This window comes from Sphaerodactylus townsendi, linkage group LG01, assembly GCF_021028975.2.
Source record: "Sphaerodactylus townsendi isolate TG3544 linkage group LG01, MPM_Stown_v2.3, whole genome shotgun sequence".
In the NCBI taxonomy this organism is placed as follows: domain Eukaryota; kingdom Metazoa; phylum Chordata; class Lepidosauria; order Squamata; family Sphaerodactylidae; genus Sphaerodactylus; species Sphaerodactylus townsendi.
Window position 1 is genome coordinate 176,909,707 of NC_059425.1, and position 21,664 is coordinate 176,931,370.

The 21,664-nt window shown below is 45.3% G+C and overlaps 1 protein-coding gene across 1 annotated transcript in view; it reads right to left on the reverse strand.

Moving 5' to 3' along the window:
- IQCA1 (IQ motif containing with AAA domain 1) overlaps positions 1-21,664 on the reverse strand; it is a 119,642-nt gene that overhangs the window by 91,576 nt on the left and 6,402 nt on the right. Inside the window, exons 2-7 of the mRNA XM_048506237.1 lie at positions 19,467-19,794; positions 15,524-15,643; positions 14,465-14,500; positions 12,073-12,264; positions 8,371-8,442; positions 4,747-4,805 (exon numbers count right to left, since the gene is read on the reverse strand). Coding sequence (XP_048362194.1) covers positions 4,747-4,805; positions 8,371-8,442; positions 12,073-12,264; positions 14,465-14,500; positions 15,524-15,643; positions 19,467-19,794 — 807 coding nt within the window. The remainder of the gene's footprint in view (positions 1-4,746; positions 4,806-8,370; positions 8,443-12,072; positions 12,265-14,464; positions 14,501-15,523; positions 15,644-19,466; positions 19,795-21,664) is intronic.

Below are 21,664 nucleotides of genomic sequence, written 5' to 3' on the forward strand. Positions count from 1 at the left end.
GTCTTGTTAGTATTAAGAACCAGGTTATTTTCCCTGCACCATGAGAGCAGTTGGTCCACCTCACTCCGATAGGCAGACTCATCCCCTCCAGAGATGAGCCCCACCACCGTTGTGTCATCGGACCTCTTAAGGGTCTTCATAACCCAAAACAAGACAGTGGTTGTTTCAGCTACATACACAGAGATGGAAAATTAATACTGTTACGATTTCAGGCTACAAACAAGTATCGCGACCAGGTGGAGAGTAGAGGTGCGTCTGGGAGAGGGCGCTGAGCACAGACCTGCTGAAGGATGCCTTTGCCTGGGCTTTGGTTTCATGGGCATACTGCCTCATGAAGGTAGAAGGCAACATCCAGGGGGCTGCTCCTCAGAGCTCAGAAAGATGAATCCTTATAGGCACTCCCTTTTGAGTGTTCATCCTCCAGCCTCACTGCCATGGTGTCCCATGCATTGGTTCCTCTGGCATGGTGCCAGTTACGTGTCCTTCCCCTCCTCCCCCAGAGCAGCACTCAGCCTTGAGGTCTCTCAAGGAAGCTTTATTTTGGCCCCTTCCGCGCATGCAGAGTAATGCCCTTTCAATCCACTTTCAATGCACTTTGCAGCTGGATTTTACTGTGCGGAATAGCAAAATCCACTCGCAAACAATCGTGAAAGAGGATTGAAAGGGCCTTATTCTGCACGTGCGGAAGGGGCCTTTATTTCTCCCTTCTAGCTTTGCCCCACCTCCAGGCGCCCATCAGCCACCCTTCTCCGTTAACCCAATTGCCCCTGCACCTGGGTCTAGCCTGGCTGAGCTTGCTTCCTTAGGCCAGGTGGCTCTCTATAATCAAATGCTGGCTGGCTCCCGGTGATTCTCTAGGATGTTTCAAGCAAGCAGCCTGTTCCTCCGCACCAGCCATTAGCCAGGGCATGGGTTTCTTTGGTTGCTGCCTCAGTAGTCTTCTTCCTTCCTTCTGATGGCCCATGTCTGCCACTATGTAAGTATACCAGCTCTGGGGTCTTGGTGGGGGAGGTTGAGTCTAGAGGCGAGCTTCTGTCAACACAGTTTTCCTGCCGAAACTGGAGGATGCGTCCATCGCTCTGGGAGAATGAATTCTGAATGTCCCAGGAAGAGAAGAAGAGTTTGGATGTATAACCCGTCTTTTTCTCCCGTAAGGAGTCTCAAAGTGGCTTATAAACTCTTTTCCCCTTCCTCTCTCCACAACAGACACCCTGTGAGGTCAATGGGGCTGAGAGAGTTCTGAAGAACTGTGGCTAGCTCAAGGTCACCCAGCAGGCTTCAAGTGCAGGAGTGGGGAAACAAACCCAGTTCACCAGATAAGAGTCTGCTGCTCATGTGAAGGAATAGGGAATCAAACATGGGTCCTTTCCCCACTTACCTTAAGCCCCGTGCTACTCTCCTCAAGTAGCGCGGGGTCCCGGGGCACTCCCCACGACAGGGGCGGCAACAGCGCAGCCGCCCCAAAGCTGCCGCTGTCGCGCCCCCTCAGCGCGCGGCATCCCTGGCGCTGGAGAAAACAGCGCCTTTTGGTGGGGATGCCTGGGCGCGCGCCAGGGATGCCGCGCGCTGAGAGCAGCGCGCGGCATAGGGGGGATCAGGGTGAGTGCGGAAACGCCTATGGTTCTCATGATAAGCGTCCACCGCTCTTAACCACGACACCACACACGCTTTTGCTGTGGGCCAACCTGTAACAGTCTGATGGCACCAGTGGCCCAATCACTGTAAAGGCACTCTGTCCTTTCTATGGAACAGAGCAGGACAGGAACATGCCAGTGTTTCCAAATGGGGGCAGTTCCATCCAGGCACAACGATAACGTTCCCTGAGCAACCAAAGAATGCAGGTCCCTTTCAGTTTTCTATGGTGGTTTTGAAAGGCATGTAGGAATTACCAGGCGTTGGTCAGGATGCAATCCAGAAGCCTCTCCCAGGAGATAGGCAGTATCTGGACTACACTGTCCCTTTGTTCATGGAACTAAAGAAGGTTTCTATATAGAGCACAGAGTTTGAAGGCTCTCCTGGCCAAACGGACTGCCATTAGCGAGACTACCTCGTAGGTAAAGAGACCAAACAACTTGCCCCTGAGCTGGGTGAGGACGAGTTGAAGATTCCATGCATAGTAGTGGAGCTTAGTGGTGCTTAGTCAGATCCGTGAATCGTCATCACTTGGGTGAAGAATGACCCGTCTGGAATGAACAGCCGTGAAGCAGCGATGCCAATTAGATGGCCTTTAGGAAACGAGCAGGATAATCTTAAGAGAACATAATTGGAGCAGATACTCTTGAAAAGGGAAGGGGGTCACAGAATATGTCGATGCTGTCACAAAGGTGGTAAAGAGTTTCCACCTGCGGCCATAGGATATGAAAGGCATCTGAAGGCCGTGCTCCAGAAACATCCTCCAATCCACCATATTCAGGCTGTCTGGGTGCAGAATCCTGCTTTGCTATTGAGACAGTAGGTAAGCGAAGAAATATGGCCCAGAATAGGCAGGAGGATTGTGGTAAACCAAGGCTACCTATCCTCCTGATGATGCTAGGTATAAGAGGGATAAAACTGGAGGCCTAGAGCTGGTACTCCATCCGCTACAAGATATGTCCACAGTTAGTTTCACATGAGGTGATAATGGAATACAAAGGCCCCCTGATTTACTTATTTATTAAACAATTATCACCCCGCCTTTCCTCTTGCCTGAAGAAGGCTTACAAAAACAGATAAAATACTACAAGTTAAAACCAAAATAAAACAGCAAACCCAGTGTTGAGTCCCCCAAAGGAGAGTTCTCAGCATTTCCATTAGAATTGGAAAGCATTTTCCCTTTTTTATTCACTACCATTAAGAAAGAAAGAAAAGAAAAGGCAGACAGACAGACAGACAGAAAGACATTATCAAGTTTTGAAACATACAAAAGGAGTAAAATTGTGAGATATAAGTTCCTGTAGTGAGACCCATTGAACATGATGTGGACTTGAGTTTCTAAACACTCTTCTGGCTTTGGTCTTGCTGCTGGAGACTTCTCCCACAAGTCGCGAATCCTCTATTCTGACTCTGGCCTCGGTGGTCCAGCCATATCTACACAGTCAGGGACTTCATGTATCGTGAGGGAATAATCTGCTACTTGAGGGCGTCATCTTTGAAGATAACAGCCATCTGTTCGATATCCTCTGGAAGTTGATCCCTGGAAACATCCACACACACCCCGCCCGAGAAAATACTAGTATCTGGCAATGCCTTCAGGGATGTGGTGACAGAGGAATAAATACATGGAGGAACACACCAATACACTGAATGCTGGTTTCTGCTCACACCATCCCATTTCCTTTTCAGTGGGAGCCGAATGGAATGCTTGTTATCTTTTGTCTGAGGGAACCTGGGGGAGGACGAACTGAGGAGACAGCTGACAGATGAACCTTGCCAAGTCTTTCACGTCTTTCTGACATTGATGGGGCAGCAGATGTTGAAAGCTGCTGGTTGGGTCCTGCCTGCATCTGGCTGCGGGTGGTTTCCCCCTTGGTGCCTGCCAGTCACACCTTTTGTTCCCCCAAAAAGGGCCTTGCTGGGCCTCATAATGGAGAGAGAAGGGTGGGACTTCCACTGTCTTCCTCCTCCTCTCCATGGATACCTCATGACATGCTTGAAGATGTCCTGCCTATCCCTCCTTGGGCTGGCCTCAAACCCTCTACTATTCTATCCCAAAGTGGGCCCTGTCATTGGGCCTTGCCTCCCACAAGTTTCCTTGCCTTTGTTGGCCTTCCATGGTTGCCTCCAGCATTGCTGAGTCCCCTCTTCCTTTGTCCCCCCCCCTTACTGCTGAAAGGCCACTTGAACCCTCCCTACTTACCACAATGTGGTTTTTCAGGGCTCAGCTGCTTTTGCACCCACCCAACTGATCAGTTGGACCATGGAGTCCCTCTCCTTTGCTGCTGTAGATTCAGTGGGGGGCCTCCCAAAGAGGGGCCAGAGAATGAGTGCTGGGAAGGGGACTGCCACTGGGGGAAGTGAGGCCAGAGATTTGACATCTATCTCTGAGCACACTCACAAAAAAATTATAATATGGTAATGGTCGTTTTTGTTGTGAATGCCTCTTTTTCACTTGTGGTAGAAATCTAGTTGAACTGGCAATTATCAGCAGAGGCGTAGCTCCCAGGGGATAGGGGAGGCATGTGACTATGGGGCACGTACCCCTGTGGGGGCGTGGCGAGGGCGTGGCGAGGGAGTGGTGGGGGCGTTCCAGGGCTGGATGGGGGTGGAGGACGCACCAGTGCAACGGGCGCTTTTCCCACTTGCTACGCCTCTGATTATCAGCGTTTTCTTGTACTCTGCAATTAAAAGTGACTGAATGACACGCTCTCTAAGGGATTGCATGAATTTGTACTGAATGCCATTGCAGTGGTCCATATTGGGGGAAAAAAACCAGAGTGAGTGGATAGAAAAATACCAAGTTTTTTTTTAAATGATCCAATTGACTCATGTTGTATAATCAAAATATGTCCAGAGCTTAAATAGATATGGAAATAAATATTTAAATATATGCAAATCTATTTGTTTTTCCACATATATCTTCAACATGCATTTGAACCAAGATTTTTTGGGCACCTGTATCTCAGCCTTTTGTAGTTTTGGTGTTAAAGTAGCTCATTTTGCCTGCAGTTGCTTTGACCTTAATTGATGAAAACCCATGCATTTCCTTAGCACCTGTTCTAATCCTTGCTAGGAAGCAAGAAACAAACTACAGTGTTTGAAGCACTGTACTCGGACATCAGAGCAAACTGCAGTTTATTGAAGCACTCCTGGTTCGCAATTTTGGCACACTGTTCAAGGCAAGGGGCGGGGGGAGAGAAAGATCAAGCCCCGGGACTTGCCTTCTTCTCATCAAAAACTAAGGTATGTTTGTGATATCTGAATGACTGAAAAGCTCTATCTTCGTGTAAAATTTATCAACTGACAGCTGTTTACACAGTGATTCAATTGAGCTGGAGGCAGTGTGGAATAAATATCAAAGATTGTGTTTACATTATCTCTACAGTTACCTCACCTAAATGGGATCTGAAGACTTTTTGTATTTTCTGGATAATGCTACTTTATGTCCTGACAGGAAAACGTCTTTCTGTTTACCACAATGCTGATGCTTCTGTTTATTTCCCTTATATTTTTCAATTTGAGGAAAAAAGCAAAACAAACCCTAATAAATGCTTAGCTGTTTTCAGCTGCAACTGCTTGGTCTTTTGTGGAGGCAAATTGTCTTAAAAAAACCCCCTAAGGCATTATATTTTTTAATTTTATAAATATACTGAAAAGTGCTATTTTATCTACTGTTTGTGCAGTCTGTGTTCTTAAAGCATATCATTCAAATACACCCTCCCCAATTTCTGTTTTGGGAAACTGGGGTGGGGGATTACATTTCCCATGGCCTCAGTATTTCTGGAATATTGCATACCTCTGTCCTGACCTGGATGGTCAACCCAATTTCATTAGATCTTGGCCCTGGTTAGTATTTGCAGAGGAAACCACCAAGGAAGTCCAGGGTTGCTACACGAGGCAATGTCAAACCATCTCTGAGAGCCAGCGTGGTGTGGTGGTTAAGAGCAGGTGGATTCTATTCTGGAGAACTGGGTTTGATTCCCCACTCCTCTACCTGAGTGGCGGAGGCTTATCTGGTGAATCGGATTTGTTTCCGCACTCCTACATTCCTGCTGGGTGACACTGGGCTAGTCACAGTTCTTGGGAACTCTCTCAGCCCCACCTACCTCACAAGTGTCTGTGGTGGGGAGAGGAAGGGAAAGGAGCTTGTAAGCCTCCTTGAGTCTCCTTACAGGAGAGAAAGGTGGGCTATAAATCCAACCTCTTCTTCTCTTGTCTTGAAAACTCAAAGGGTCACCATAAGTCAGCTTCAACTTGACAGAAGTTTCCACCATATACATATGTGTATATCCTGAACTAGGAAAGGAGTTCTGCATACAAACTGCTCCTATGTATGAAATTCTCCTGGCCCAATCTACCACCCAGAGCTAACGCCCCAGTCTTTCTCCCCTCTCCAACAGAGAGATGATCAGTGCTAGTCAGAATCTCTATCTTAAGCCTCCTGGCGGAGACTTGGTTGTTACAGATGCAGGCCCTCTGGGATGATAATGAACAATCATCAACCTGGTTTAACGGCTATCCTAACCAAGATGTTCAGGACTTCAAGCCTTGGGGGCTTTACAAATTTAAGCAGGCTTATTAGCATACGATTCATCAGGTTTATAATATCCAAACAAGAGAGACCATACCATTGACATGAGCACATTTGAAAAAAATATCAGGAACAATCTCTGGTTTTTGAGCAAAGATTTTTTTTAAAAAAAAATGTGTTGCATTATGTGCTGATAATCAAGAGAATATTATGGTGGGCTTGGGTATAATTTGTCTTACAGCTAACCGCATGTGACAGAATGATCCAAGCATTGTTCTGGAAAATAAAAAGACTTCTACTGCTGTAAAGGGATTTCTCATGATGATTAGAAATGATTACTATTTATAAATTCCTTCCCAAATGAAATTCATAATTCATTTCTCACATGTCAGTATTCCTTTGAGACAGCTTTATATATATATATAAGATGATTCATCTACATCCTAAACATACAAGAAAAGTCAGTCCTTTATTATTATTATTTTTTAAAAAGCAGGCGAACGCAATCATATCTCAAAGCGGTTTGATCTCTGGAACTTGTTACTCAAATCCTAAACTTATGCAAGATGGCTGTCTGCTTCTCCATGATAAGAGTTCACAGGAGAAAAAGCAGCCCTGAGGGAGAAACCAGCTTGTACGAAAAAAGGAGAGAAAAAAAACACTTCTATTCTGGATCAGCCCCTTGCTGTCTTTCTAGTACACTGCAAGTTTAAAATAATAATACTATTTTTTTCCAGATTGTATTTCCCTCTTTTTCCCAACCTTGCCAAAAATTATATATATATATATACATACATACATATATATATACACATACACACATACACACACACACATACATATATACATATATACATATATACATATACATATACATATATAGCCATATATTCATTCATTCATTCATTCATTCATTCATTCATTCATTCATTCATTCATTCATTCATTCATTCATTCATTCATTCATTCATTTCCTTAAACTTTTATACTGTCCCATCCCCGAGGGGCTCTTCTATAACCTATTGCTTTGTGACAACAAGAAGCCTATTACAGCTACCGTGTTTCCCCGAAAATAAGCCCTATCATGATTTTTCATGATTTTTGGAGGATGCTTAAGATATAAGCCCTCCTCCAAAAATAAGCCCTCCTCCAAAAATAAGCCCTACCGGTAATTACAGATCATGGATTGCAGAAAATGTCTTGTGCTCCCTGCCAATGAGGATGCAGCTTGTGTCACACGTGATGGGGCAGCAACGGGTTGCAGAGAGCATGCCTTAATGAATTGTGAAAGTGCCATATTTCCCCTAAAATAAGCCCTACCACGAAAAAAAGTCCTAATGCATCTTTTGGTGCTAAAATTAATATAAGACCCTTTCTGATTTTCAGGGAAACACGGTATTGAACAAGAAAGCTTATGAGAAGAAACGTCAGCAATCAAGAATCTTTATTCTTATTTAACTATACAGCATGGAGCATATGGACAGGCGCCGACACACAGAAGGATATGGTACAATTGAATCCCCCTGTGAACAAAGCACGTATGAATGGATTACCAATTCCCCTGGATTACTATGGGAAAAGGCAACCCTGTTATTAAAAATTTTGGATCCCACCACTGTCCGCGACTGACTGTGCGGAATAGCAACATCCACTTGCAAACAATTGTGAAAGTGGATTGAAAGTGCATTATTCTGCATGTGTGGAAGGGGCCTCAGTTATGCATCTAGAGCTTCTTCCTCAATTGGGTCAGGAATCCAGCACAGGTATTCTCAGTGGCAGCATGCTTGGCATGTCTACTTTTTAAAATCAACTTGATGATTTTAATTGCCAATTTCAAGAAAAATGGCATCCATGCAAAAAACCCGCTTGTAAACCTAAAGTCATTTCACATATCCTATGATATACACAACAGTATTTCTAATTCTATATTTTCCTGGGCGTTAAACCAATATAAAATAATTCCCAATTCTATAGGAATATATTTTGAGATTAACCTTCCAACAAATATTTACATGCTGTTAATGTATCTACCAACATTGTAAACCAACTTTTGTGCAACCAGGTATCTGTGATTTTATTTAAGGACTGGCTCTTCTTTATATTGGGCCTTTGTAATGTAGTGTTTTGGAATGTTTAAATTTAATATTGGTTTAAAAGATAAAAGTAATACGGTTTAAAATAAAAGAATCAAGCAGGCGACTCACCATCCCTAGAAATATCATTTCTTCATCTCTAAGCTTCAGAGTCTTCTTCACCTGGGCATGTCCACGCCAAAACTACATTTTAAAAGGAAGCCAAATGTGATTAATTGACCTTGGCACAACTTCCTTCACAGCGGCGAGCAGGGAGGGAAAACAAACACAGGAAGGAAAAAACAAATTGTACAAATCTAGCAATAGATCGTTTCCAGGTTGCCACCTGGGAGTGTTTGGCACTGGCCTCCGTCTTTCCTCCTCAGTAATACGAAGTTATTTGGGAGCGATCATTCTGCTAGGAGTGATTTTTCACCCCGCTCATGTTATAACCTTCATAAACCTCTCTCATTTCATACGATCGTCTACACCTTTAAGAATAAGCTTCTTCGCTTTCTCTCAAATGAGCACACCAGCCTTCAAAGTTCTAGAATGCATTTAGAAGAACAGACCGACCAGCAGAAAATCCTCAAACCCTTCATCTCACAGTGGTATTTTCACAGGTGCGCATATTTGAAGAGAATTATGGAAGGGCTGCACTTGATCGTCCAGCCCAACTCAGTATGAGAAGATGAGTCCACTCTGACTCTTTGCCTGCCTTCTGGCTATTTACCCCATCACACATTCTCTGCAAGAGCTCATACCTCACGTGAGCTTCCTAAAAGCTTGATGAGGCTTTGTAGTACCATTAGGATCTGAGTAAGTTCCACAGGATTCTGGGTGCCTGAGTATGTTCAATACTAATATGATCCTTCTGACAACACCCTAGTTACTTTTCCTTGGGAAAGGTAAACTTCAAGCTTCTCTTCTTGTAAGACCGTCCCTCAGAATGTTTTGGGAACCAGTGCTCTTTTTGCCCCTAATAATAATTGGTGCAAAGGTCTGAAACAGGTCCATATGTCTATTCTTAATGTACCTCCTTATCAGAGGCATAGCTGGGCCATACTACGCCCAGTGCGCACTCTGTGTTTTCCTCCCCTCCGCCCTGCGGTGCCCTGTCCCCCACCCCCCGTCCCCACATTCCCACACTTACCTTATTGAAACAGTGAAAGCTGGAGAAGTGGTCTGTTCCCTTCAGGCTGAAAACGGCCTGGTGAGAACGACACTTCCCATGAGGCCTTGGGGCTCACAAGGTCTCCTGGGAAGTGTAGTTCCCACCAGGCCATTTTCAGCCTGAAGGGAACAGGCTGCTTCTCTAGCCTGCACTGTTTCAATAAGGTAAGTGGGTGTGTGTGAGGGGCAGTGCGGGGGGGGGGGGGCGGCGGCGCTGCGGGCGATTTTCAGCCCTCCTAGTGCAACGCACCCCCAGTCCCCTACCTCGCCACTGCTCCTTATACTGAACCTTTCTTTGATCATTGTCTACATGAATTGCCTTCTGGGACTTTTAAGTATTGTCATTTACTCTCTGAATCATAAGTCTGTAACTGTTGGAACATAAATAAAAGGACACTGGCATATGTCCTACCATACATGGACTTTGTGGAATGGGCCTTCCTTGCTTCCCACTGAGTCCCCTGACATATAATTGGGGGGAGGGAGTCCGGAAGGGCACAGAGGATGAAATGGGCGTCTACTGTGGGGAAAATCAGTGGAGGTCACCACCTCCTTTTCTACAAATGGAAATGCTGTTCTACCAAAGGAATAGTATGGCTGGATACATACCAATATTTTACAGCAAATTCTTACAACTTTCATACATAATACTAGCTTCCAGTGGACACAACAACTTGGTTGTGGTGACACGCAAGAGGAAACATGCGTAGACTTAGAGCTGCTCCACTTGCTCAAGATCTTGTGTAACAAGCGCTTTTCTTACTATATACTGCAGTGCCCAGAGCTTAGTTGCATAAAATCTCGCACAAGTGTAAATGCAAGCGGGACTACAATGTTTGTCGGTGCAGGCAGCTACCATGGTCTTTTGCTGGAGTTTCTGCCTGCGCCAGGAGCTCTAGTGCTTGCGGAAATTCTGTACTGGATCCATCCTAATACTTTTGTTACTATTACTTACACACACATTTCTACTACAGAGTTACCCTACATCAGTGGTGGTGAACCTTTGGCACTCCAGATGCTATGGACTACAATTGGCCATGCTGGCAGGGGCTGATGGAAATTGTAGTCCATAACATCTGGAGTGCCAAAGGTTCGCCACCATAGCCCTACATACTTAGCACCCAACACATCTTGGCAAACTTACTGAATACCTCCTTCACAAAAACACCGGAACTTTCAGTAAAATATTCATTGCCAGTTGATGATTAAAGATCATCTCATGCAATCCTGCAGCATTTTTACATACTTTCCAGATAGCTGGTAGATTTGATAATTGGCTGGAACCACTTGGTAACGTAGAGCTGTTCCACAGAATACAGCTGAAACCCTCCTAGCCTCACTTATTATAAGCCAAAGTTCCCAAATGTTACTTTATCAGAGAAGCAGACAGTTGAGTGACAGCACCAGGCCTCAGAACTGGGTGTCTGAGAACAGCAAACTCCAGAGTTTTTCACTCCCACTATCCTATCATGGATTTGAGTGCAAACCCCCTCCAACGTTTGCTTTTAATGGGTCTGGCTCAGCACTTGGCCTAGCCTTGAGAATCCCCTTGGCCCCACATTTCTGCCCTCCAGAATTCTCTTTACTCTGGGATGATGCTTCATGAAGACTCCAGGTTTATGGTATCCATTGCCGCAGAGGAAATCTGAAGGCTGTCCGTTTCCATTTCTCCTCACTTAATAGGTTGAGCCATGTCGGGCAACAGGACCCACCCCAGACTTGCAGGTCAACCTACCTTGGTTGAGACAAGCCATACACAACTGGCGGCTGCGCCTGCAAGTGCCCAGAACAGGCAGGGTGGGGCTGCAGCCTCTAGGCTCAGTAATGGGATTTGGCAGCCTGGTGGCGCCAGTCGCGTCATTAAGCCTTGCTTGGGGAAGGGAAGCAACCTAGAAGGAAGCCACAGCTGAGATGGGGCTTCAGGGCACTTCAGGATGAGTGAAGGGGTAGAGGGCCACAGCAAGCCAGAGGAGGGGGGCTGGAAGGGTGGCCTATTTGAGGAAGATCTGCAGCAGGCCAGGAAGGATGAGGTATTGTTGCTCAGGCAGTGCAGACGAGCGGAGAATCCAGAAAAGTGGAGGAACGTGGTGATGCAACCCCCTCCCGCTGTCCAACCTGAGGCTTTGCAATCACTCCACTGAAGGGGAGGTCACAATGGAGCAAAGACCTTGACCAGGGGGGATCGGCACAAGCCAGGCCAATATCGAGGATTTCCGAGGGGCAGCCAGTGCTTCTAAGCATATCGGGATGCCTTCGTTGCCACCTGGAGGGGGCAGGATTTCCGAGGGGCAGCCAGTGCTTCTAAGCATATCGGGATGCCTTCGTTGCCACCTCCCTCAAATGCTGGCCCTCCCCAGTGCAGGTTTTCCTTTTCCCTTTGAAAGTTCAGTTGGGGGAAAATGGGGAGACAGCTGAGGACGAGTAGCAGAGCTCTGGAGCTGAGGACGAGTAGCAGAGCTCTGGAGGCTCTGGCCTTTATGCTTTCTTGGTGAATGCTTGGGTAACGCCCAGGTTTTTTTGCTACAAAGTCAGCTCCGCCCCCAGGATGAAGAGAACAGGAGTTCCTGCATCAACAATTTAGGTAATGAATTGAATATTTTCCTCCAAAGTTGCCTCCCTTCACTGTGAAAAGCTGAATATTTTCAATAAAGTGTTTTTTACCTTTTGAATACGAGTAGCGGAGGCGTCCAGATTTGGGATTTTCCCGGTCTGAAGTTTTGCTTGCCTCTCTCTCTTCTCTTCGAGGTAGATCTGCTTCATGAAGGTAGCCCTCAGCCGGCCCTGTCGTGCACGCTCTGCTATTTGGATTAATCTAACAGCTTCATCCAAGACCATGACCTTCACCCGTTTTCTCTACGGCATAAATTGAGAATGCGGGATAAAAATAAACGCATTTAGAACACAGGCACTAACTTCTTCCAGAACCCAGTCTGGACGGTATAAAACCCATGGGCCAATTACTGCTCCCTTCCTGACTGATTCAGTGAGAAAATGACAAATATTTATACTTTGTGGCTATCTCCCTTCTTTTGGTGGCAGGATGTAGTAAAGCCCCTCAAATGTAGACGTGGAGTGTAAAAGAACTCATGTGTCAATGTGCTCTCACTGGTCTTCCTCTCTGTGGATTCAGATGTGTGTGGTTAAATTGGAACCAGCTTTTCTCAGCCCGTGGTACAACTAGCTGTGGCCCACCGGTGAATTCCTCATGAGAAACACATTAGGAGAATGAAAACCTTATGCTGCTGTTACTTCAGGAGTCGCAGAAGAGGAACAGCAATTAGCAGGAAGGAAGGAGGAAACAGAGGGATGGAGTCAGAAGAATTTGCAAGAAACAGGAAAATAAAGAATGGACACGCAGAGAGCAAAATATTATTAGCGCGGAATTGGGAAAAATGAAGAAAACTCAAATATTAAACAGGATAATGTAACTGGATAAGTCAGGTTAAGAGATGGCTGTAACAAGCTTATTATATTGAGTATTGAAATACCTATATTGGCATACTATACAAATCCATATCCACAGAAGACACAGATAAAAATAAGGTATAGACACAAATATTAAAATTTGAGTTAAGATTAATAACTTATACAAAGGGATAAATTTAAAATAAACGTCTCCATTTAGGCAGGCTTCGTTTTTAGTATTAATGTAAAAAACTTAGCTACCAAACTAGTGATTTTGGGATCTTTATCGGAAAACAGAAATGAGAGTTGTTTCTTTTGATCCATGTTCATAGAATCGTTGGAAGAGACCCCAAGGGCCATCAAGTCCAACCCCCTGCAATGCAGGAACACATAATCAAAGCACTCCTGACAGATGGCCACCCAGCCTTTCTTTAAAAACCTCCTAAGAAAGAGACTCCACCACACTCCCAGGTAGTGCATTCCACTGTCGAACAGCACTTACTGTCAGGAAGATTTTCCTGATGTTTAGGTGGAATCTCTTTTCCTTCACCTTGAACCCATTCCTCCTGGTCCTAGTCTCTGGAGCAGCAGAAAACAAGCTTGCTCCCTCACCAACATGACATCCCTTCAAAAATCTAAACATGGCTATCATGTCATTTATCATGTCATTTAAGGCTGTACTGAGATGGACTGCAGGATCAATTAATTTCTCATGCAGATCCCTATAGTAATAGAAATCAAAAAGTATGTGAGTGATGGAATCTGGTATTTCTTTCCTGCATGAACATAAACGTAGAGCATATGGAATGGGAAAAGAATCTCCCTGAGAGAGCCAATGACGGGAAGGAGTTCATCCTGGCCATCATAAATGCCCGTCTGTGAATGGGTGGTTCCAAATCAGTTAAATGGGACAAGCTGGAATTATGATCATATCGAATGCCTAGGAATTGAGGTGAGCAAATTCTTGGTTTATGTGGATACAGGGCTGCTATTGCGGATCCTCCAAACAACTGTTCTTAATATAGTTAAATCAAGCTTATTTTTCAGTCAGCTAAATTATTAAGAATTTGGGAGAATTTTGAGGGGAAAATAATTACATAAGCAAGGCCCAACTGGATCACACCATTGGCCCATCTAGTTTGACATTCAGTCACCCTGGAAGACCAAACCAGCAAGACAGAGAGGGCAAGGTCTTCCCTTGATACTGGCTCCTCCAGCAGATGTACAGAGGTTTGCGACCTCTGTTTATAAAGGGTCCCTTTTCTGCCCATGGCTAGAAGTGATGGACCTATCTTCCATGAATAAATCCATATCTTACTATATAATTGAGCAGTGTGTTCCTGACAATGAACCAGAAAAGGCGAGGGCTGCTGTGAAGTGAAGTCTTTGGCCATCTGGGAGTGTCCAGATTCTGTCTCCTCTTGGAGGGTCAAGGACTACACTTCCCAGCAACCCCTGCTGTAGGAAGCCACACTCCTCTCCTCCCTCCACAGTGTGCTTCTTTCTGGTGGTGGCAAGGTATGATGCAGAGTGAGACCTTGATTGATTGATTGATTGATTGATTGATTGATTGATTGATTGATTGATTGATTGATTGATTGATTGATTGATTGATTGATTGACTGATTGTATTATGAGATTTCTATACCGCTCTTCCCCTTCTGGGTTCAAGGTGGTTTTCAACCTTTATAAAACAAAGAATGAAAATATAAATACAATAGGAACATTTTAAAAATTTAGGTTTAGCAATTCATTTGTGCATTAGTCTAATTGATAGCCCCACCATGATAGTATATCTATGCTTAATTTCAGATAGGAAGACAATATCAGAAGAAAATCAAAGAAAAAGTCAAAGGGAATGCAGAGGCATAGCTCCAAGGGGGCGTTTTGGGGGCATTCCGGGGCGGGGGCAGAGGACGCACCAGTTCACCGGACGCTTTCCCCTTTTGCTACACCTCTGTGGGAATGGGAAAAGGGAAGAATGAAAAAGAAAAAGAGAGGGGACTTGGGAGAAGGAAGGGAAGGGAAGGGAAGGGAAGGGAAGGGAAGGGAAGGGAAGGGAAGGGAAGGGAAGGGAAGGGAAGGGAAGGGAAGGGAAGGGAAGGGAAGGGAAGGGAAGGGAAGGGAAGGGAAGGGAAGGGAAGGGAAGGGAAGGGAAGGGAAGGGAAGGGAAAAAGGGGAGGTGAAGGGGAGGAATAAAGAACTTTACGATGGGGAACTGGCAATATGGATAAGATAAAGATGGAACTATCAAGGGGGTTGTGGTAGCAATGAAAGGAAAAGTGGAATGTTGAGAGAGGCAGAGAGAAAAAGACAGAAAACAGAGGTGAAGCTACTGAAAATTCTGTTTGCTGCCTCTGTTTATAAAGGGTCCCTTTTCTGCCCATGGCTAGAAGTCATTGATGGACATTGATGGACAGCCAATAGACAATGCTCCCTCTTGTCATGTCATGTCATTCTGCTTTGTCAACTCAAGAAATGGCAAGGAGGACCCCTTCGCTGCCTAAAAAGGATTTCCTTTCCCATCTGGTATTTCTGCAGCAATACGCTACACTGAAAGGGATGCTGTGCAAAGCTGAGATACAGACACAGCCCCACAGGTGGTGGAGGTAAACGGGATCCCGGCCCTTACCTGGGCATCTCAGTATCTGGTTTGTCCCCAAGACTGATTGCATTATACATGGAGATCTAAACAGATGGTACTCACAGGTTCATCATCGTACAATCCGGCATCAAGCAATATTTGAGCAAGGATTCTCTCTCTCTCTTTCAACACCTTCAGTTTCTCTTTAATGAAATACCTGGGGATGGGGATGTCAATGCTGTCCTGTGGAAGAACAGAGAGGCTTTTGTAAACCACACTGGCCATCCATTGAACACCTTTGCTCTACAGAGTACTGGAAAGTGATGAACATACAGTTCTGGGAGCCTGAATGAATGAAGTCCATAACATAAATCAGGTTACTGCTTTGAAACTGCATGGTCCAGATAAGGGGTCCCCAACGTGATGCCCATGGAAACTCTGATGCCTACAGTAAACTCTTCTGGTGCCTGTCAAGTCTTTTCAGAAAATGGGCAGGGCCAGGTGGATCTTCTGCTCAGCAAGACGTCTAATTGGTCACAGGAGATTTAATTACCTATACAGATTTTTTAAAATGTTGCTTTGGCAGCGGCTGCCACCACAGCATAAGGATGACTGGAGAACAGATGCGGCAGCCATTTTGTTTATTGGATCTGTCCCCTGAGGCAGCCATTTTGTGGCTGAGCACACCATGCTGAGTCAGAATTCCAAAGGTGCCCCACAGGCTCAAAACACTTGGGTACCCCCGCCCCCGGGTCTAGATTATAACTTATTTCATTGAAATAACATCCCTGACACATTCTCCATGAAGAGATCTTCCATTGAAATAACACCCTAACACATTCTCCATGAAGAGATATTTTCAGTTAGTTTTGTTACTAGCACAGTGATAGTACTGACTGGCCGATTATGCACAACATGTCTCCTGCACAGTGGGGGAGCAAATGTCCGTTGCAGCGAGATTTCTTGCACGGATCTATTTCCTCAAGCCCCACTTTCATTTTATATCCTCCCCACAGCAAGCAAGAGCATTTCTGCCATGAATTTAATTCTGCTCCGCTGCCAGAGCGGGAAGATGTGCCAGTGAGAACAGCTTGGCCTTTGACTTCTTTCTTCCGCCCACAGCTAGCCTCCTAGCTCCACCCTTTCTAAGTCCTTCGCAATGCTGTCCATGCCTTTCCCTCACCCCCATTCCATGTTGCTGGCTCCCCCAATTCTCTAAGTGCTTATATAGACATTTCAATATAAGCCAGTCTCTTTCTGGCTCCAGGTCAGCTCCCCAGCTCTGCTTTTTAAAACTTTATTTGAAACAAGCTTCTTTTAAAAAACAAGCCTCTCTCTTTCTCTTGCAGGAGCAGCAGCAGCTAGAGATAGAGGAGGAGAAGGGAAGGAGGGGGACAGAATATCAGCAGAGTTAAGAGGACTAGTGATGGGGCAGAGTTTAGAAAGCAGCAAAAGGAAAGGCCAGTTCAGACTAGCAAGCAGCTGTGATGCAGGCACTGAGCTGCCTCCTTGTGTGTAAACAGAGAAATGCAAGGAGACCACACTTCAGCCCCACAGCTACCAGCCCCAAGGCAAGCATTCCATGAGTAATGGGCCGCTGAAAACTTCACCTGGGAAACTAAATAAAAATCAACAAGTGGCCTTTCTGAAGAACCTCCCTAAGTAAAAAAAATACATGTAAATAAGCGTGTCCAGCATTATGTAGTGGTGGATTCTAATTTGGTGAACAAGGTTTATTTCCCCACTCCTCCACATGAAGCCTCCTGGGTGACCTTGGGCCAGTCACAGTTCTTTCAGAACTCAGCTCCACCCCCACCCACCCCACACACATTACCTGTTGTGGGAGGGGGAGGCGATTGTAAACCTCCCTTCGTGCCAGAGAAGAAGTCTGATTTTTTTCTTTTTCATTTAACTTTAAAAAAGAAGTTGTGTATATTTATAGTATTAAAAGAAATATACATATACCGTATATACTCGCCTATACGTCAACCCGAATATAAGTAGAGGCACCTAATTTTACCACAAAAAACTGGGAAACCTTATTGACTCGAGTATAAGTCTAGGGTAGGAAATGCAGCAGCTACTGGTAAATTTCAAAAATAAAAATAGATACCAATAAAAATGTTTTTGAATATTTATTTCAAAGAAAAACAGTATGGTATCAACAATAACTTTAAAAGTTCTGAAGTGGAATATATAACTCTCACAGAGTTATATCTCTTCAGAGTTTCATAGGGAAGATGCTCAACAAGATCCCCCTTTTAAAAAGTCCCTACAGGTTCTCCTTCAACACGGATAGCTTATCATTACACAATGAAGATGCTTGCGTGGTGATGGCAGCTGCTGCCCCAAAGCAAGTCTTTTTTGCAGGTCTGCAAACTCAGCTAGACAGAAGTCCCACCTGCTTTCCAAAAACACTGGGTGGGGGCCGAGAAAGGTGCTGGCAGTGGCTGCACCCCAGGGCACCCTGTGTGTGTGTGGGATTCCTGCCACCATGAGCTCCAATGGTGCGGATTTCCCAATGAGTATGGCTCCCTAGCAGTCATGGAGCTTCCTGGCCTGAACAAAAATTCTGTAACATATAAATTTAATATTTAATATTCACACCTATTCACTGAATATTCACTGTGAATGAAGCTACTGGCCACCTGTAGTGCAGCAAAGCAACAGCCCAAGGGTTACCTGGGAGCTGCCTTTGTGTCCACGTAGCAGGGAGCAGGTGCAGAAAAACACCCTCAGCTCCCAGTCTTTTTTCATTCGCCACCCGTTCCCCCCACCCGCTCGCCACCCGTTCACTCACATATAAGTTGAAGGGGCTTTTTGCAGCACAAAAAAATGTGCTTTAAAAGTGGACTTATATGCGAGTATATACGGTAATGCATTTCTGAGATTTCTAAACTTTTTCTGTGTGTTTGCTGGCTTTTGGATGTCACCTGCGGCCTCTGCAAAGATCCCCCAAAATTCCAATTTCTTGTGCCAACCTGCGATATATCAAAACTGCAGTGGGGAAAGTTGCAACATGAAAAGGACAGCTACAAATGGAGATCTGATCCATTCTATGTATTGGGAGGGTTGGTTACCACAAAGACCATTCCAAAGAGGAAACTTGGTTGATGTGTGTGCTGTTTTCCCCGAGGAAGTTTCTTACGCCCGATCATTAAATTTCTGTTTGAACGTCAAAGGATTAAAAACAGATGTTTTGGGATCTGAGGGAGCTCTGCAGGCTAAATTTAAACACACTACCTGTTGATTTTCTATTTGGAGCACAACCTTTTCTTTAAAGCAAAGTTATGTATATTACCATATAAAGATGTATGGGGGAAAAAAAGACGATAAAGACGTTGGTCTAGAAGTATGAGGTTTGCTGGGAAAATGTCAGCTTCAAGCGGTTTCTGTGTGTTTATTAAACACAGCAAAGAGCTAGGTTTCCATTACCTCTACACACAGCAATAACGGCTTTAGCAAGCGTGTGAAGTCCTCTTAGATAGGCTTTTTGCATGCCCCGGCTGCAAGGGGTTGAAAATACACTTGTATAAACAGCACAACGCCAACAGGCACTGGCAAAGGTTTCCAAATGAAAGGTTGAGAAAATGGGCCCTCAGTAAATGGAAAAGGCAGTGCTCAGATTACTGGGGGGGGGGGGGGCAGGGGGAGCAGATGGGTCCAAGCTCCTGTTGGAATAATCTAGCTAGTAAATGAGCTTGGAATTTGCAGAGCTTGCAGTGTGGACTTAAAGGTTTTATAAGCACCCCCTAACTTTCCCTGCATATTTCAATCACTGGAAAACAGGGCTGCTGTCTTTCTCCCACATATCTACGCTGAAAATTTCTGTGTAAAAATGGCACCTTTCATTTTTCACTGCTCCTTGCTTTTATGGGTCCTTTTTTAGTGGCCAAAATGAAAACTGCATTATAGCCAGGGGTGGGATTCAGGCAGTTTGCACCGGTTCACTCCCCCCCCCCCCCGCCCCCGAGCTTCCCAATTTACATACTTTGCATCAGGAGATGGAACAGAAAACCAGGATTATTTCGCAGAAGTTTTTTTTTTAAGTTGAAAATATACTTACAGGGATCAGCTTCAGATCCTGCAAGATGTCGTCAAAATAATGAAATTCGGAGTACTCCAGGTCTACCATTTCGTTCTTCAGCTCTAGAATACGACCCATCACTCCATCCAGCACTTGACGGATAATCAAACGCTTCTGCGGGTGAACGATCTGGTCATAAGCAGCCTCCAGGTTGCGAAATATCTGCACATACTTGACGTAGAAAGTGCCCAGCATCTGGAACACCACCAGTCGGTCTTTGATGGGCTTCTGGGACTTCTCTTCCATCTCTTTCTGCAGAAGGCCATTGAGGGACAGCTGGGCTTCTACCCACATTTTATTGTAAGTGCTGAATGAAAGAAAAGTAACAGGGGTAAGAGCGCTGAATACCAGGCCGCTATGTCCACAACTTGTAAGCCCAGGTTTATTAAACAATAAATTTCTCACAACTGCTGATTTTTTAAATGATTCTTTCCAAACTGCTGCGCTACAACAATAGATTAAAATGGTGTGAAAGTTATTTTTTGGGTATCCTTTTGGGTAAGTTACTTAGGCCCCTTCCGCACTGCAAATGGGGGTAGCAATCGGGATAAAGGAACACGTTTTCCTATTTTCGTGTTCATATGCACCTATGCAGGCAGCAATTGGAGTCCACAGAAACCATCTGGGTTGCTGTCATGCCTTTGCACGCTTCGTACACTTCCCATGCTTCGCACGCTTCCCGCACATGCATAGCTACGCAGGCATGCATAAATGAACCCCCGCAGCCATGCTGATGTCCCACGATACGACCATCTGCACATCCATAGCTACGCAGATGCAAGCCACATTTTAAAAAAAGGGAAAGGGAGGCAAATAAAGCACCTTCTGTCTGATCATCCGCTTGCGAGCGGTTGCAACCCAGGATTTTTGAAAAGGGTTACTTCTTTAGTAATTAAAAAAACAGGTTGGGGGAAATAACGTGGGACGGACTCATTTTGGGGGTGGGATCTGTGCAAAAGGCCCCCCCCCAAAAAAACAGGCTATTTAGTGTCCTACACCCATGTTTATTGCCTGTGCGGAAGGGACCTTAGAGAAGAATTAAGCTTAGAAGCATCAGGAAGAACATTGTATGGAGGTCTGTAATGTCTTGCCCTGACCTGGACAGCCCAGGCGAATCTGTTCTCATCAAAACTCGGAAGCTAAGCAGGGTCGGCCCTGGCTAGCACTGGAACGGGAAAGCACCCAGGAAGCCCAGGGCGGCTACGTGGAAGCAGACAATGGCAAAGCTCCCGCTTGTCACTTGCCTTAAACACTGTATGGCAGTGGTGGCGAACCTATGGCACAGGTGCCAGGGGTGGCACTCAGAGCCCTCTTTGAGGGCATGCATGCCATCACCCCAGTTTGGGCACTCGGCAGTGGCGTAGTGTCAAGGGAACGAGGGGTGCACAACGCACTGGGTGTGTGACCCTGTGGGGGCGCGGGGAGGGCGTTCCAGGGGTGTGACAGGGGTGTTTCGGGGCATTCCAGGGCAGAGTGGGGGCAGGCAGGGGCGCAGGGCGCACACGTGCCTTGGACACAGTTTTCCCTTGCTCCGCCCCTGGCACTCGGTCTCTAAAAGGTTCGCCATCACTGTTGTATGGGGTCGCCCTAAGTTGGCTAAACTTGACAGCACTCTCCACCGTACTTAGTCTTAGTGAAAAAAAATCAGACAGTTGTGATGTCATGCTGATGTCTGAACAGAATGAACATAAAAGTGGTAGAATTAAAATGACGAAGTCCTGTATTTTAGCAGAAGCTGTTATTTCAAATACTCGATGGCTAGCGCATCTCAAAATGATCGTCGTCTTTGTTACATGACTTCGGGTGAACCTTTTTGAAACCGTCCCCTCCTCCTCTGCCTTTAACGGCAACTTGATTCTTAAGAGATCTGCAACTGGCAAAAGCTTGTATTCCGGCCAGGAAAAGTTTCATCCACTGATTTTAGCAGATTGAGCCACTGTTAAAGGCGCATAAGCAGGACAAGCCATTTATCCCCCCGCCCCCCAACTCCCACATCAAAGATCCGGTCTGCCTGCGAAACTTCACAGAGATCCCTGGCCCCATGAACTCACTGCTGTATTACAGACCCTCCCTTCTATGCAAAATACAGTCCCTAGCAACAAAAAGCAACATTAATTTATTTTATCTATATTTGTTTATACATTTTATTCTGCTTTCCCAACAATCCAATTCAAAGG